Source organism: Bidens hawaiensis, unplaced genomic scaffold (genome assembly GCF_021521415.1).
Source record: "Bidens hawaiensis isolate Kalapana, Puna unplaced genomic scaffold, B.hawaiensis_p1.1 tig00038548_1, whole genome shotgun sequence".
In the NCBI taxonomy this organism is placed as follows: Eukaryota; Viridiplantae; Streptophyta; class Magnoliopsida; order Asterales; family Asteraceae; genus Bidens; species Bidens hawaiensis.
Window position 1 is genome coordinate 34,305 of NW_027496767.1, and position 16,783 is coordinate 51,087.

At 33.7% G+C, this 16,783-nt stretch overlaps 1 protein-coding gene and 1 pseudogene across 1 annotated transcript; one reads left to right on the top strand and one right to left on the bottom strand.

Moving 5' to 3' along the window:
- Nucleotides 1-254: 254 nt before the first annotated feature.
- On the top strand, nucleotides 255-1,027 carry LOC143590418 (ethylene-responsive transcription factor ERF039 pseudogene; annotated as a pseudogene).
- A 3,639-nt stretch (nucleotides 1,028-4,666) lies between these two features.
- On the bottom strand, nucleotides 4,667-16,783 carry LOC143590415 (E3 ubiquitin-protein ligase BRE1-like 1). Its single transcript, XM_077070905.1, has 17 exons — nucleotides 16,317-16,783; nucleotides 14,284-14,445; nucleotides 14,108-14,195; nucleotides 11,210-11,437; nucleotides 10,961-11,122; nucleotides 10,189-10,382; nucleotides 9,895-10,098; nucleotides 9,467-9,814; nucleotides 8,763-8,834; nucleotides 8,588-8,664; nucleotides 8,290-8,484; nucleotides 8,113-8,185; nucleotides 7,224-7,310; nucleotides 7,014-7,151; nucleotides 6,714-6,916; nucleotides 5,876-6,041; nucleotides 4,667-4,923 (listed from the first exon to the last, which is right to left on the bottom strand). The coding sequence occupies exons 1-17, from the start codon at nucleotides 16,428-16,430 to the stop codon at nucleotides 4,792-4,794; spliced, it is 2,643 nt and encodes an 880-aa protein (XP_076927020.1). The 5' UTR covers nucleotides 16,431-16,783; the 3' UTR covers nucleotides 4,667-4,791.

The window sequence follows — 16,783 nt, forward strand, 5'->3', positions numbered from 1 at the left end:
CACTGGGTATGATTGATTGATATTCAAATATCAAAGATTTGTACAACATAAGTTAATTAAAGATCATAGTTTGATATTTACAAATAACAATCTGTTTTTTACAAATAAATGAAATATGATGGACCTACCTGTCAAAGATAAAAAGATGCCGAAAACCACATGAAAAGTGAATGGTGGATTGCCATGTGTGTAGGTGGTGGTGGTGGTGGTGGTGGTGCCCATTATATTTATCAACATACATATGATATTATACATACAAAATGTTAATGTATAAAACCATTCATACCACAATACTCCTCAACCCCACCTCAACCACCTCTTCCTTACTCCCATTTTTATGCATCATTTTGGGTACTCATTCTTGTTTATAAAACAAACCAACATGGAGAATTCAACCACCTCCACCACCACCATCACCGCCGCCACCGCCCCAACAATATCATGTGCCTTCAAGGAGTGCAAATATGAAAAAAGTTCTATAAGAGATCAATTTAGAAAAAATGGCAATGTGGACAAGAAACTATATAGAACCGGCGGCGGTATTGGCAGGGCTGTCACCGCCGCCAAAGAGCCAACTTATCATGGTGTAAGAAAAAGAAGTTGGGGCAAATGGGTGTCTGAAATTCGTGAGCCACGTAAAAAATCAAGAATATGGCTTGGGACATTCCCAACAGCTGAAATGGCGGCTCGAGCCCATGATGCAGCGGCTCGAGCCATAAAAGGCGCCTCGGCTAACCTCAACTTTCCTAAACTAGCACATTTGCTCCCTAAGCCGGCTACAACATTACCCAAAGACATCCAAGCCGCAGCCACAGAGGCTGCAGCCATGACATTTGATGATGGAGCCGAGCCAGAAAGCCAAGAAACAATGGCTTCTGATGACGACGATGCATTTTTCGACTTGCCGGATCTTTGTCACCGCCATAGTGACGGTTTCTTTACGGCTTCATATTGGCAGCTTGTAGCTGGTGGCGATGGCGGCTTTAGCCTTGGAGCCGATGAGCCGCTACTTTGGGAGATATACTAGCTTATAATAAAATACAAATAAATGGTTTGTGTAAGTTGCTATATACACACCCTTTTGGATTTATCACATATATCATAGATTATTCATGTTGTATGCTTGAGTCTATCATGTATTGTTTATTCTTTTGGGAATTATTGATGTATATTGTGGGTAGAATATGGTATAAACATCTTTCAACGTGAGAAGTCTAAGAAGCATTAGATGATTAGAATATTACGCTTAGTTATTATTACGTTCTACATTTCCGATAGAGTAAGTGAGTAATTGTACTTACTTTAGTTCACATCGATATAATGTAACAACTATAACAAAATAAAGTTGAGTAATTATTATAACCAGCTTAATTCAAAGTTATATCAAAATAATAGTTACTCTTATTTCAACTGAGTTTTTACAATTCGTATGTGATTATAACTCAGGTGTTTTTTTAATTAATTTATTTATTATTTGTATGTGAAATATCTCAGTTTATTTATACTATTCACATGTTTAAGTAACACTTGTTCACATGTGAATCCACTAACAACCGATACTTTGTTCCTGTTGTTCATTTTCCTACCTTTTAGATATTTTACAAACATTAGTTACATGTGTGATCTTTACTCCAAATCACAATGTGTTCGTTAGAATGTAAACGAAATGATCGATCAAACGTGAACGACCTATATATGTTTGCGTTTGTTAACTATCGAATAAATATACAAAAACTAACAAATGTAAAGTAAAAAAAAATCAACAGTCTACAACATGAAAAGAAATATTCAAATTTAAAGTCCTAATAACAAGCTTAGATAGTTTGGTGATATTGATCACCAGCTCATATTTTAATACTTTATTTTATTAACGAATATATATACATGAACAAAAAGCATAAACATACCTTGATGAAGGAGCGTTATTGCAAACTTAAAACTATTGGTTTAAAACCGCAGATTATGACAAACCGCAAGGACGAAAACCGCAGTTCACTGAAATAAGTATTATAATAAAGAAACAACGAAAATAAATGTCTACCTTTGACTTAACGACTAAATTTAACGGAGTTAGTGATTTGGATGTAATTGACAAAAATTGAGAAACCTGGAGGGTCCATATGCAAAAAAAATAAACTTTTTTGACTAAATTCGCATTATTTGTTAAACCACGAGTACAAAAATGACATTTTACTCTTAAGTTAACTAAATGAAATGCTATTGTCTGTTAATTTATCAAATAAACGAACGTAAACAAAACTCACAATATTCACACACCTAACGATATATTTGCTTACAACCACAATTTTCATAAATTTTCCAACAAGATTGTTTTTGTCACTATAAACATGTTATTCTCAATACAAATCATAGCATAAAACACGATGATATAATCATGTAAGTACACACCAAATCCAAAAGGTAATCTCATGGCTAATCATCATTATGGGACCCCTGACCTGTCACTCGACTCCCATATATGCACATATATTTTCATTCGATAACCCATTTATGTTATCTTCCTATTTATACTTGGGGCATCCGTAATGATTTCAATAATTTATAAACAAAATTAAAATAAAACAACAAAGTTTCACTTAAAAAAAACTCCACAAACCACTAAAGTGCACAATGGTACACTAACCAAGTTAGTTAATACAATGTTTAAATTAAATAAAATAATATAATTAATGTAAAAAGATGTGATGTGTGGAGACGTAGGATTAAGGTTAGCAACTTCTAGGGGAAGGTACCTAGTTAGCTTAGCTTTGTATTTAGGGCCTAGTTGCTAGCCTTGCTCCTTGTTGTTTATGTATATATTTTGTTTGATGTTGCTTTTTGATTCTTATGCTCTATTCTTAGTAGGTTACAGATTCCTTGTTTTTTTGGTAGTTTGATATATATGTATTGCTAAGTGTCTTTGCTTGTAAGATGTATGTTTACTATGATTACTTGTATGTAGCTTTATGAGCCGGGGTCTCTCCGGAAGCAGCCTCTCTATTCTCACGAATAGAGGAAAGACTTGTCTACATCCCACCTTCCCCTAACCCTATCGATAGCGTGCTATGCGGTGGGATATACAGGGCTTGATTGATTGAAAAAAGATGTGATGTGGCAGCTTCTTATTGGCTCTTACAATTAAATGAAGTATGATGGATTGAATATTGGTTATTCGGGTTGTTTGGATCGGTTTGTTCGGATTTTGAAATTTTCTTCGCTTTATCCAAAAACCAAACAGATCCGAATTCAAAACTGTCTGACCGAACCAGATTCATCCGAATTCAATTCGGATCGTTTGATTAAAATCCGAAAAACTCAGATTTCGTATTTTACTTCCTGTTAGTTCCATACATCATCTAATCTTTCAACTTCACCATAGTTTTGAAATGGAAATGTGGATATGGAGTTAAGACTTTCATATAATAAGAAAATTGGGCTGTCTTGAGAAGGTTGACTGTCATATAATAAGAAAATTGATTTGGTCTTAGGGAGGTTGACTCCTAACTTAAAACTGATAAAATTATATGGAGTATATAAAACACCATATGGCATTGATCGGATTATTCGGTTATCCGAACGACCCGAATTCAAAAACTTTCAAACCCGAAAACCGAGTTGGGAATTCGGATTTGGTTAACATCCGATCCGAAAACCGAAGCACAGTTGGATCGGTTTTTTTTTGTTACGGTTTAAGTCTCCTTTAATTTATATTTTTTTTTTTCGGATATTTTGCACCCCCCCCCCCCCCCTATAATGGAGGGCACGCCCCCACTTTCACTCGTGGGCAACACCGTATTTCACGAACCCCTTAAATGGTGTTGGGATGCTTTTTAAGCTTAGGTGTCAGGAGGCGTTTTTAATTATCTCTAGCTTAAGTGGTTGAGGTGAGACACTTAAGAATTTGCAATTTAAAAATGGAAAGGTCTTAGATTCAAGTTTCACAAATGAGAGAAAAATAAAGAGTTAGCCGTTAAAAAAAGTGGCATAGGCGTTGCCTGTTATCGATAGCCTTAACCGTATCAAAATCAAATTAAGGAAGCCACTTGTTTCAATAAACGCATGTTCTAATCCTGGTTGGAACTCACTTTAAACAAACCGGATATGTTTTTAAAAAACGTTAGAAACCAACAAATCGTCAAATACCTATACTAGAAAGGTTTAACTTTATAAACTCAAGTTGATGGTGTTTAAAAACGTTAGAAACCAACAAATCGTCAAAACAGAACTTAGCAGATTTCGCCGCTTCGTGATCAGAACAGTTTGGTTGGGTTGGGCCTGACGGTTTAATAATACAAGCCAGTTTGAAACTCGACACACGTTGTAAACCAAACTAGCCAATCGACCTTCATTTATATGTTTTCAGAAGGAAAAAAAAATGCGTATCTATGTATGTATAACACTTTACTAACAATATTCATTTTAAACTTTTAAAACAATACAGTTTTCTTTATATAAAAAAGATCTGTTTAAACAGCCCAAACCAAACCAAAGCGTAGCCGTTAAACCTACAAAACTGGCCAAAGGCTACAATAACATGCTGAAGAGAAAAGCAACAGATCCAAAAGATATATGATTCATCAAGTCGGTAATTGTTAATATTATTAAGCTCCAAGTTAAAAACAAGAATTTAAAATCATACCAAACAAACTTTCACTATGCTAAAACTAAAACAATCTGCAAAATAAAAAAAAACCAGAAAAACTAAATCCATATTTGATATCCCCGGTATCGTTCCCGAGAAACATTTTTCATATTATACATCTGAAGCTGCCATTGACCTGAAAACTCCGGTCAAATGTAAACAGGTTTGACATCGTTCGCAGCAAAACTTGCAGCACAAAGAGGGCATTTACGATGTCGACTTTCAATGATCCTCTGGACACATGTGTTGCAAAAAAGATGATAACATTTTGTGATGACCACCTGCCAACGTGTAAAGTTGGGATAATTAACATTAAACACAGATATATCACAGATGCAAAATTACTTCTTAAATACTCGTTAGAACTGCCAAATCAAAAATTATTAGTGTTATTCTTTTTTGGGGGGTTCGTACCAGAAACTATCATCCCAGATAGAATACTAAAAAAAAGATTTGAACATATTTTAAAGAATGGTAGTTTTATTTTTAAATAAATAGAACTAAAAAATTGAACATTTTTTAAAATATAGAACTTTTTTAAAGAAATAAATAAAATTAACGCACAACCTTTTTTATGCTTATAACGGTTTTCTCTACATTTAAAATGGTAAAAGTTTTATTTTTCGAACTTCAAAAAAGATATTTAAATTTTCTCTAATGATATGTATATTTATGCAGTTGTCCAATTCTCTTTGTCTACAATTTGATATTAATTTTAACGAGAACCAAGTTTAATCCAACATAGAGTATTTTTTTGGTCTTGTTATATCCAAAATATACATTATTTTAAAAAAAATCATATCAGATAAACTTTTTCAAAGAAAAATGTATATTTAATATTACGCATCATTAGAAAAATTAAATTATATAACAAAAATTGTAAAATAAAACTTTTCACGTTTCAAATAAGAGGGGACCCGTTTAAAAATTTTCTACACTTCTAAAGTTCCAAAATTGATCAGCAGGGATAAACTTAGAAATTTGCATCATTTGTTCAAAAATTCCTAAAAGTTACTGATAAAAAAAATTCAAAACTTGTTCTCAAAAATACTAACTTCTAAAAGTTCCTCTAATAGAGATCATTTTCACACATGCTTTTCCTAAAACTCCTAAAGCTTAGACCATGGCAAACACTGTAGATTTATTTTTATACATATAATTTAAGATATATGAGATAACCTTCTAGTTATACCCCGATAACCTATGTATCCATGCACATAAACATAAAATTACCTCTTTTGGCCTATCAAGGCAAACACTGCATTTGAGTATTTCCTTGTATTCTTTGAGCTCCTGCTGAAGCTTTTCAACAACTGATGACCCATCTAAGTCCGATGTTAGATGTAAATACTTTCTCCTCGCACCTTCTAACTCCTCTACGACTCTCCTTTTCTCAAACCTATGTCACAATATAGCAGCTGAAATTACTAAAGTATCCCTCCGTAAAGATCATACAGGGAAACCTTGTAGAGATTGACACAACTGTTAACAGTACTTTACTGTAATGATTACCAACGAGGAAACAACTGAGTTTTGATTGAATATTTGAAATACACAAAAAGAAGCAATAACTATCAACTAAGCAGGTCAACTCAAATGGGTCATATTGAGTTGACCAGAAACTTTTCCTCCAAATCTTCTATAAAAAATATTATCATATTATTTGGCTTGTAAGTTGTAAACAAACCAAATGAACATAAACGGGGCATGCTCATGTTCGTTCATTTAACTTTGGCCGAACAAACGATCAAACAAGAACATATAAATGGGCAGAATTTTCTAGTTCGTGTTCGTTCATTAAGGAAATGAGCATGTTCATGTTCATATATGTTCGTTCATTAACAGTATATTCGTAAAGACAAACATGAATATCAATCTTTAGTTAAAAAAAAACTAGACTAACTTGTAATGAATGTTATTTTAATTTCAAAAATGTTGGCTAAATTTTAATGGACCTAAAAATTCAAATGAATCAAACCGACAAACGTAAGTGAACAAATATAAACAAACGTTCATGAACAAAAATGAATGAACGAGTCGTTCAACTAAATGAACAAAAAATTTTGTTTACCTCTCTTTCTCTAACTCAATCTGCAAATCCACGAGACTAGCTCGACTTTTGTCGACCTTACTCTGTGATTCTTCCAACGAATCCGTTACCTGCTGAGACGTTCGTCTAATATCATGCAGTCTCCTTTGAGTATTTTCTAAAGCAGCCATCTTTTGAAACCTAGTTTCAGACAGCTTCTGAATTTGATCCGAACATGCTCTCATCTATAAAGCACAAATCTTGACTCAGTATCATCACAAAAATGATCATTAGTTTGAAAGAAACAGACAACAGGTTCAAATCAGTGGTTTGAAAAGAGACCTGATCACCGATCCTCTCAGCTTTTGTTTCACAGAAATGAACCAATGCATTGCCCTGTTGAATCTTCCTTTCAACTGTTTGTTTATCCAAGAGAAGAGAATCATTCAGCTGTTTTGCACGCACTCCCTCCAAAACAAGCTAAAACGAGGATTATTGTTAAATAACATTAATGATTTAATGTGTTATTATTATAGGGGCTAAAAAATTTACCTTAATGTTGTAGTCATCTCTCTCGGTTATTTGCTGCAAAAGCTGTTGATTATGAGTTTGAACGTCATCATACGCCTGGCCAATTGTCTGCACAAACAGAAACCAACAGTGTCACCATTTATTCTCAAAATACAACTTTAAAAAATAACTAGTAAACACAAACATAAACTTGCAAACACAAACAGAACACTAAAATGAACTTTCAAGTTACGCATTCACGAACATAAACTTGCAGGTTAGAAATATGAGTTATAAAAATGAGCGTTAGAAACACAACATTGAATTCAAATATAAAAAATCGTAAATTTATATCAAGTTAGTCGATTTTGAATAAAACTTGTAACAAAACATAGGAAAAAAAATACACAGAATAAAAAATCATATCGAAGCGTACAATTATACATTTATACTCGAGAGTTTAAAAATCATTATATTTTTAAAGTTTGTTTTTGAAAAAAAAAAAGTAAAAATATACCATATTTAATCCGACTTGGTTTTGAATACAGATTAGATTAAAATGTTGTTAAAAACTTAAAATTAAGCATATCATAACAGCATATTCAGAATTTGAGAAAACGTTAAATTTTAAAAGTTATTCAAGAAAAACAATATGTCTAAACTATGTATAAATAATAAAACAATAAAAAATAAAATAAAAGTGGGACAACTGGCAAAAAATGAATGGGTCAGTTAGTATTCATAGTTTGCTGATGATTGCATAATGCATATATCATCATCATCACTGTAGTCAGTAAATCCCACCAATAGCAAAGCTATGGTAGGGTCTGAGGAGGGCATCCGTGATTGCTGATTGCATAATGCATATATACTTATACTTATATATAATACATATAAATTGTTAATATAATGTAATTCTATTATAACAAACCTCAATCTCAGAAAGGTAGGCCTCGTTTTCCTGATGTTTGGACTCAAGGGCATCCGTGAGTCTACATTTTTCCCTGAAAGCAGACCATAAGAATGTAAAAATTCAGCAAATACAAGAATATATATATTGATATAATGTAAAACATGTTAATTATGAATCATGAAACAAAGAAACTACTTTTTAGATATTTCCAATTTCTGTCTGAGATCAGCAATCTTAGCTTCTGCAGCAGCTAACATTTGTTGAGATGCTGCTTCTGCTCCAATCGCCATCTTGACTCGCGTTTCCAAATTATGTTCATCAAGTGCATAACTTAGGTTTTGAACATGAGCCCAAGCCTTGGACTCAGAGTTCCTAGCCTCAAGAAAGTCACTGTCATCACCAAAAAACCATTTTCAAATTATTTTAATACTTAATATATTTCATAAAAATCGTATTAATAGTTACTGAAAAACAATCTCTAGATTTGCTCAACCTGGAATGTGGTGTATCCCGCATGTACATGTCCAAAACAACCTTCAACTCCAAGTCACTCTCCTCCAAGTCATGCATCTGTATCAAGGATAACAGTATCAGACAGAAAATCAAAGATATGAGTCTTTTATTATCTTTTTTATAGCAAATGTTATAAAAGGGATAGATAAACATACAATTGCATGCAGTTTCTGTATCTCAACAGAATGTGCAAAGGATCTGACAGATAACGCTTCCAACTCTTTTGTCTGTGTAACGCAGCCAAAGTAAAGTTAAAAAGTTGCTACTTAATCTATTTAGGAACAAAAGGCAGACCTAGGCTTGTAAATGAACCAAACGAACACGAACAGAGCATATTCGTGTTTGTTCACTTAACTTTAACCAAACACACGATCAAACACAGACAATTAAACGATCAGGGTTCTCATGTCCGTTCATTGAAAATAGAACATTTTCGTATTTGTTTATGTTCATTTAACTTTAACCAAATAAATGATCGAACACAGACAAGTAAACAAACGTGGTTTTCATGTTCGTGTTTGTTTATGCACATTCGTCAACAAAATAAGCAAACAATTCCTGAAAGTAAACGAACAAACATAACTAAACATATATGAACTAACAGGATTGAGCTAAATCAGTTAAAGGTAACGTAAAGAATAATGTGTTAGGCCTAAAGTTTTTAAAACTAGATTAAGGTGGAATGGGCCAAAAAATTTAAATGAATATATTAACGTAAAAGAACAAACTTAAACAAACGTAAACGAATGAACATAAACAAATTTTAATGAACGAACGTAAACATACGTTCATGAACATAAATGAACGAACATGACATATGTTCATATTCTTTTGTTTATCAAAGAAACAAACTTCCCACCTTCCTATTCAGGAGGGCGGTTAGAGATTGAACATCAGCACGCAACAATTGAACATCTGAAGAATCCTCTTTGTGTTTTCTTAGTTGGGTTTGCATGTTTCCCATATCTTGAGGGAAAGAAGATACAAAAGTTCTAAACTTTGCAATGATTTCTTTCCTACCAGGTTCTCTTAACGCTTCTTCAAACTTAGATTCAATCAACTTCTTTTTATTAGTTTGTGTTTGTGTCTCCATTTGCAGATCCCTAATTCTAGAATCAGTAACAGCTGACGATTGGCGTAAAACATCCCCGATGTCATTCTTCATGCTAAATTCTTTCTCACGCCACCCAAGGTTATCTTTCTCAACCTATATATAGTAAATTGTTATTAGTATGATTTATTAAAATATAAAACAAAATATAAATGAAACTATCAAGAATATACTACCTGCAATTTCTCGTATACAGATTGATACTGAGCAATGTCCGCTCTTGCTTTAGCAATCTGATCTTTCACCGAAACAAAAGCTTCAGATGAGAAAATGCCATTCACATTCTTTAAGGTACTCTGCAAACTGGATAACTTTTTTAATATGTTGGTTTTTTCTTCATGTAAACGTTTAAGTTCTAATTGTCGGGATGAAGATTGATCCTGGTCAAAGAGGTAAACCGGTTTATCTTAGTATTACTTTATTGTGCAACTAAAATAACAAAAGATGTGAAAAAAGGACAAGTGGTCTACCTGTAATTCCTTCAATAGGGACTCCATATCATTTAGATTCTTTTCTTTTTCTCTTGCTCGATCATTAGCGACACGTTTATTTCCAAGAAGTACAGGAAAAACGCCTCCTTTTGCTGCTGCATCCGTCTCTGCTTTTAGGGCAGCCAAGTTCTTGTTGCTTTCTTTCAAATCCGCATTGGAACACTCCAGCTCACCTTCAAAAAATATCAAAATATCATCTTCAACCTTTGGTTTCAAAGCAAATCTAGACAAATACAAGTTAATAAACAAAAATCACAAATGACTGCAGGACAGCAGACTATGTAACTGATACAGGTTGTCCGTTTGTACAGATTTATTGTCAATGTCTCTCATTTTTTCACTTATGTGCTATTAGGATTTTGAAAACAATACAGTCTCTCTCATTTTTTCACTTATGTGCTATTACGATTTTGAAAAAAAATACCTTTGAAGTAATAATCTAAATCTTTCAATAAACTAGACTTTGAGCTACTTTCAACCCATTTGACCCTTTCTAGTTTTACTGTAAAAAAAGTAGTAATTTGAGATAAAGCACAACCTAACTCAGTTTATTCGTAGTATATGAGTCAAAATTGCTACATCTGCAAAGATGCCAAAGAATTTCATATAAAAACTCTAAACAGACTGCAGGTTTAGCATAAAAACTTAAACCTGTCTAACTAGTATACTAGAGCAGGATGAGACTTTATATTAGTAGCATTCATCACAAGAAAAAAAATTGACCAATAACTTTAAGAAAATGAAGTGTTACCCCTCAGTCGTCTGAGCCGAGATTTATTCTTAGCATCAGTATCACGGTGACTCTGCAACTGCTTTAAAATAGATCTATGCATCAATTGTGCATCACCTATTGCTATCCTCATATTCTGCACTTCTTTCTGTAACTCAATCAACGAGTCTCGGCTGCATGACCCTACACAAACAGAAATACTTGTGAAAAATAACTAAGCAGACAACACACGACTCGCACATCAGTGTATTTAGTTATTAGTATTAAAACCTTCTGGAAGCTTCTTTATAGCTTTAGCGCACACTTTGTTCTTCAAATCCCATAGACTATCAATGGTGTGTACAATATTTCTTAAAATGCTGTCAACTTTGTTGCCAGCAGAGTCCCGACATTCTTGTAGCTGACTTGGGGTATTATTATTCAGAGAGCTACTCTCGGTTGCACCTTGTTCAAGAAGTCTGTGCAGAAAGTCATCCTCTGGAGGTGATGATGCTTGTTCTGGAAATAGATTTATACACTCAACACATTAACATAATCCAGTTAAAGCCAATTCGTTTAGAAAGTGAAAGTAAATAACTAGCAAAATGTACAAAACTACAAGTATGTAGCAAAAAATGCAAGTATTTTGTAAGCAAAACTTTCAACAATATAAAAATAAAAAATTCAAGAGGTCCTAAAAAAGGTGTTTTCAGCACATAAGGGATACTTGCATATTCTTAAAACTCATCTAATTTTGCATTAAGAGTTTCCTAACATTTTTTGCTGTTCCTGATACAATCTGTCTTTGTTCCGGGTAACACAGAAAGTGAAAAAAAGCAGGCATAATCCAAAAGTATAAAAAGATCAGGTATGATTATACATGTATAACTAAACAACAGGAAATAACGTATTACATAATTGAAAACTCCACTAGAAACTGAGATTTATTAGCTTGCATTGTAAACCCAATATTCAATGCCAAATATACTTGACAAAACAGGCGGGTTGGGTTGGCAGGGTAACAGGTCAGGATGGGTTTGGGTCAGAATGGGCCAAATTATAGAAAGGTTCAACTTGGTCCAGGTCAGAACGAGCCATTTTAAAATAGACAATGTATATGAGTGCCAAAACGTACCAAAGCAGATCCAACAAATATGATTTAAGTATTACATAAAAAATCACAATACCCAAAAGTATGAGAAGTCAATATCAATTGCAAATACAAAGCAAAATATGATATCATTTCCAAATGTAATAACAATTTAAAAGCACGAGCATCATCAAAAACAACAAAAGAAAAATAACAGCAACAATAAAAACTAGAATACGATCAAAATGGGCCTTGCAACATAAACTAATAAAATAACTTTTGAAAGATAAAACTCTAAAAAACCTTAACAATGCAGCCAGACATTTAAAATGCATTGTAAGTTACTACGATCTAAACCTTGCAAAATGAGTGATCAGGTGGCAGGCCGTTTGAAAACGTTCTGTTTGGTTCAGGTCAAAATGCGTTCTCGCCAACATAGGTTTGGGACTTTGGGTAAAACCGTAAAAGCGGGTCGTTCCACGGGTACCTTATAGCCAAATAGGTCTTAGCAAGCCTATCAATAAACTGAGATTCTATCTGCACTTAAAACTTTAGTTTGAAAGTGACAGAATCCATTGTTGAATTAAAGAAACTTCCACCTATGTACATAACTCCTTACCAAGTCATCATCAATAAAAAAAATCTACTACTACACATCAATCAAAACTTAGCAAATTTGATAAAATTCCAAATGAGGATAGAAATGTACAAAATGCTGTCAGGTTAAGGACCCGGGAATGAAATAACACTACAAACACCAAAAGCAAGTCGAGTAGAATTTGAGGTAAATTTACAGACAAGAAAGCATATGGAACCGCAGATGAATGAAATCACTATATATGATGAGGGAAATGGGTTACTAATGAACAGATGTTATCAAATTGGGCGAGAAGAAAACTGATTGATTTACGGAGAGACAAACACTATAATTGATCGAGAAAAATGGGTAATATTGAACAGATATGATAAATTGAGTGAAAAGCAAACAGAAACAGATACAAGTAATAAATAACTGAATGATTTAAAAGAGCGTTATAAAAACTTATTCGCTGACGTTATGCAACCGTTCGTCAACGAGAAATGAGAAATCAAAAGAATTTAGTAGCAATTGCAATGATAACCAGCTGACCTGGAGGCCTGACTATGCGATTGAGTGATTGAGCAGCAGCCAAGAGGTTGGGGATGAGCCCCGATGATACCACCACCGTCTTCTCTACTTCAGTTTTTAGCGATGCCTGATTCATCTAAAGAGAATGATAGGTATCACTTGATATATGAATCGAGGTAATTAGGGTTTCTGCGCAGTAAGAAGTAGATGGTCTACAGTGCAGACGTATTTGAAGAGCACCGATTCTGCCCCGTTTGTGACCCGTGGGGATTTTTCTTTTCTTCGATCCAGCCCATCTAGACCCACTTAAATATTTACTTTTGACCCATAATTTAGTAATTGGGCTTGTTATGCCAAGTCTACCAATTAAAACTTACCATAGCAGATATCACATGACAAACATATAACCATTTTTTGTATGTGCTGTCTACTAATACACATACTTTAATTGGAAAATCCAATCCACTACGAGCAGTAAATTAACAGTTCAGGCAAAGCAAACTGCACATGCTAAATTCCATATGCAAATTATAGATCTCAAAAGAACCTTATAATTGACTCATTTACCATATATTCGTTTCAAGTACTTGGATAAAATATAAATTCCTCCATTACCATGTAATAAAAATGTCAATCATTTTATATTTTGATAAGCACGTGTTACAACCAATTGCGATGAGTTCTAGAGAACCAGTGGTGTGACTTTTACAAGCAGACTTTCTAATTAATAATTTTAAAAACAACTTGCTTTTAGCTTAATAATCTTAATATGCCTCTAAAGGCCACTTATCAAATGATAAAAAAAACCACTTGTAAAATCCCTTCGGCTTTGTGCTTAAAGCTACAAATTGATTCTATAACTCAACAAAATGTCAACATTTTTGGATTGCCCGTGTATGAAACAAAAATAATAAAGCATGTCTTCTCTACGTCATGTAAAACAAGAAACTAGATAAGACGAAACTGAAAGGGAAAGGGTTACAATTCTTACCTTTTGCAGCCGCGTGATGACTACTGTCACGATCACTAGTCACCAAATCCTTTGTGCGGATAGAGCATGACTCTACTTTCTCAGCAAGCTATTTAAATAACATTTAATTTTTCTTCAACCAACGGATGTATATGTGTATATGTGAGATATAAAAAGATTCGGGTTTAAGTAAGTACCTCCTCCCAGGACTTGTCTACTACCGCTAAAGTTTTGGTGTATGGCGCTTGTTTCTCTCTCAATTGACGAAACTTGTTCTCTAGAACAACACATTCAACCTTCTGTGATTCTAACTTTTGTAGAAGCTTTAAGTTTTGGAATTGGAGTACGACAGTATCAAGCTGTGAGCATAAAATGAAACATTATTCCAAAATAAAGTAAAACAAACACATGTATACATATTTAACCTACAAACAAGTGGTGAAATCGTAACAAGTTCAAAAAGGCTCAAATCAAGTACTTAGGGTTTCATGAGGACTTATGAGAAGCATCGTAAAGCTCAACATAATGTAGACCGTGCGATTACTCGTGGTTTAAAGACAGATTCAAATAAATAAAGTAAGAAATCACCCAAGATACAATTCAGACTCAAGTATCAAATCCTAACCACGGTCTCCCGAATGAGGAAACATTATTACTTTGATGCGTCATCCGTGACAAAACCAATCTCTATATAACTATGATCATCACACCATATCTATAAAAGGACATATACCACAACATCAGGAACTAATCCCATGCATCCATAATCATGCATAACACGAGTAAAACAATACTCTGCCCTAATGGTACTCACACATATCGTAACATGAGCTTGAAATGTAACTTCTGAAAATCAAACAAATTCTAAAATACTATTTAGTTAGACTGGCAGTGGTTCCAAACAAATATCCCAAACTCTTATACTCTTATACAACACCTTAAAAGCACATACAAAAGAAACATTTTCAATTTCGCATTTATATTCTGTAATCAACTAATCAGCATCCTTCATCCATATACTATCAATTTATCATATAATTCAACAAAATATACCACACAATAACATCATTCAATAACATCATAAAATTCAACAATCAGATCTATCTAATCAGCAATTCAACATAAACCCTAGAAAACATTATTACTTTGATACGCCATCTGTAAAAAAAATAAATGTCTATATAACCATGATCATCACACCATATCTATATAACGACATATACCACAAGATCGAAAACTAACCCCATGCAAACATAACCATACATCAACTATGCCTTCAAGTTCAACACGTGTAACTAAAGAATACTCTGCCCAAATTGTACTCACACATTATTTGCTGCTTAATAAAGTTTCAAATATAATACTACTATAAGCTGAGTCACTGTGGTTGAAAAAAGTGCATAAATGCTACACAATGCAGATCGTGCGATTACTCATGGTGTAGAAAAAGACTCAAACAAACAAAGTAAGAAATCGCCCAAGATAAGATTCAAACTCAAGTATCAACTCCTAACTGTGATCTCCCATACAAAGAAACATTCTGATTTAGATATGTCATCCGTGAGAGAATCAGTATCTATATAACCATGATCATCACACCATATCTATATAACGACATATACCACAAGACCCAAAACTCATCCCATGCATCCATAGCCATACATCATCTATCCCTTCAACACGACAACAACCATACCCAGTACTCCAACCCAGAGTGATTGGTAGGGTCTGGGGAGGGTGGGATCTAGGCAAACCTTACCTCTATCCCTTGGACAAAGAGACTACTCCCAAAGAGACCCCCGGCTCCACACCAAACCAAGCGAACAAACAAAACTATACATATACACATGAAGCTACCAATAACCGAAGAAAAAGAGAAAGAGTAAAGTAAAAACATATGTAACATGTATATGCATAAATAGTGATAAGCAATAACACATATAGTAATCCTACGTATCCACAAATGCCTACAACACAACTAAATACGAAATACTCGCACATAACGTAACGTAAACTTGAAACGCTCCAAAATCCAAACAAATTCTAGATATGATAACATCATTCAGTTATGTTAACAACAACTTAAAATGCATTTGTATTCCGTAATCAACTAATCAGCAGTATCCTACCTTCAGCAGATATTAATTTATCACAATCAGATCTAAAAGCAATACAACCTCTACAAATCAATTCAACATAAACCCTAGAAAAGCTAATAATGAAATTATACCTTCTTTTCGGCAGAGGAAGGCACAAACGGATGCTTCTTAGTGGCGGCAGCAGTCGGAGACGATATGGAACTGAATTGACGCTTGCGGTCAGCTTCACCAGTTCCCCCCATCATAAACAAACCCTAGCCGTGTATAATAATAATAACATCTCACTACTCTCGATGATTCATCAACACATATCAATAATAATAAACACGAGTTGATTCAATAATATAATATAAGAAGCCCTAATTGACTACTACGAATAAACAAACAATCGGTGTGTGTGTATTGATTTGATTTGATTTGATTTGATTTGATTTGTGTACTGGATATATGCGTATTGAAGGTGAGGTGTATGGATTATTATTGTTATATGCGTATAAAGGTTATTTCTCTCTCTAGGTTTTGTTTGTTTGTTTCTCTCTCTAGAATAGATATAGATACATATACAGATGTGTGTGTGTGTGTGTGTGAGATTGGGACT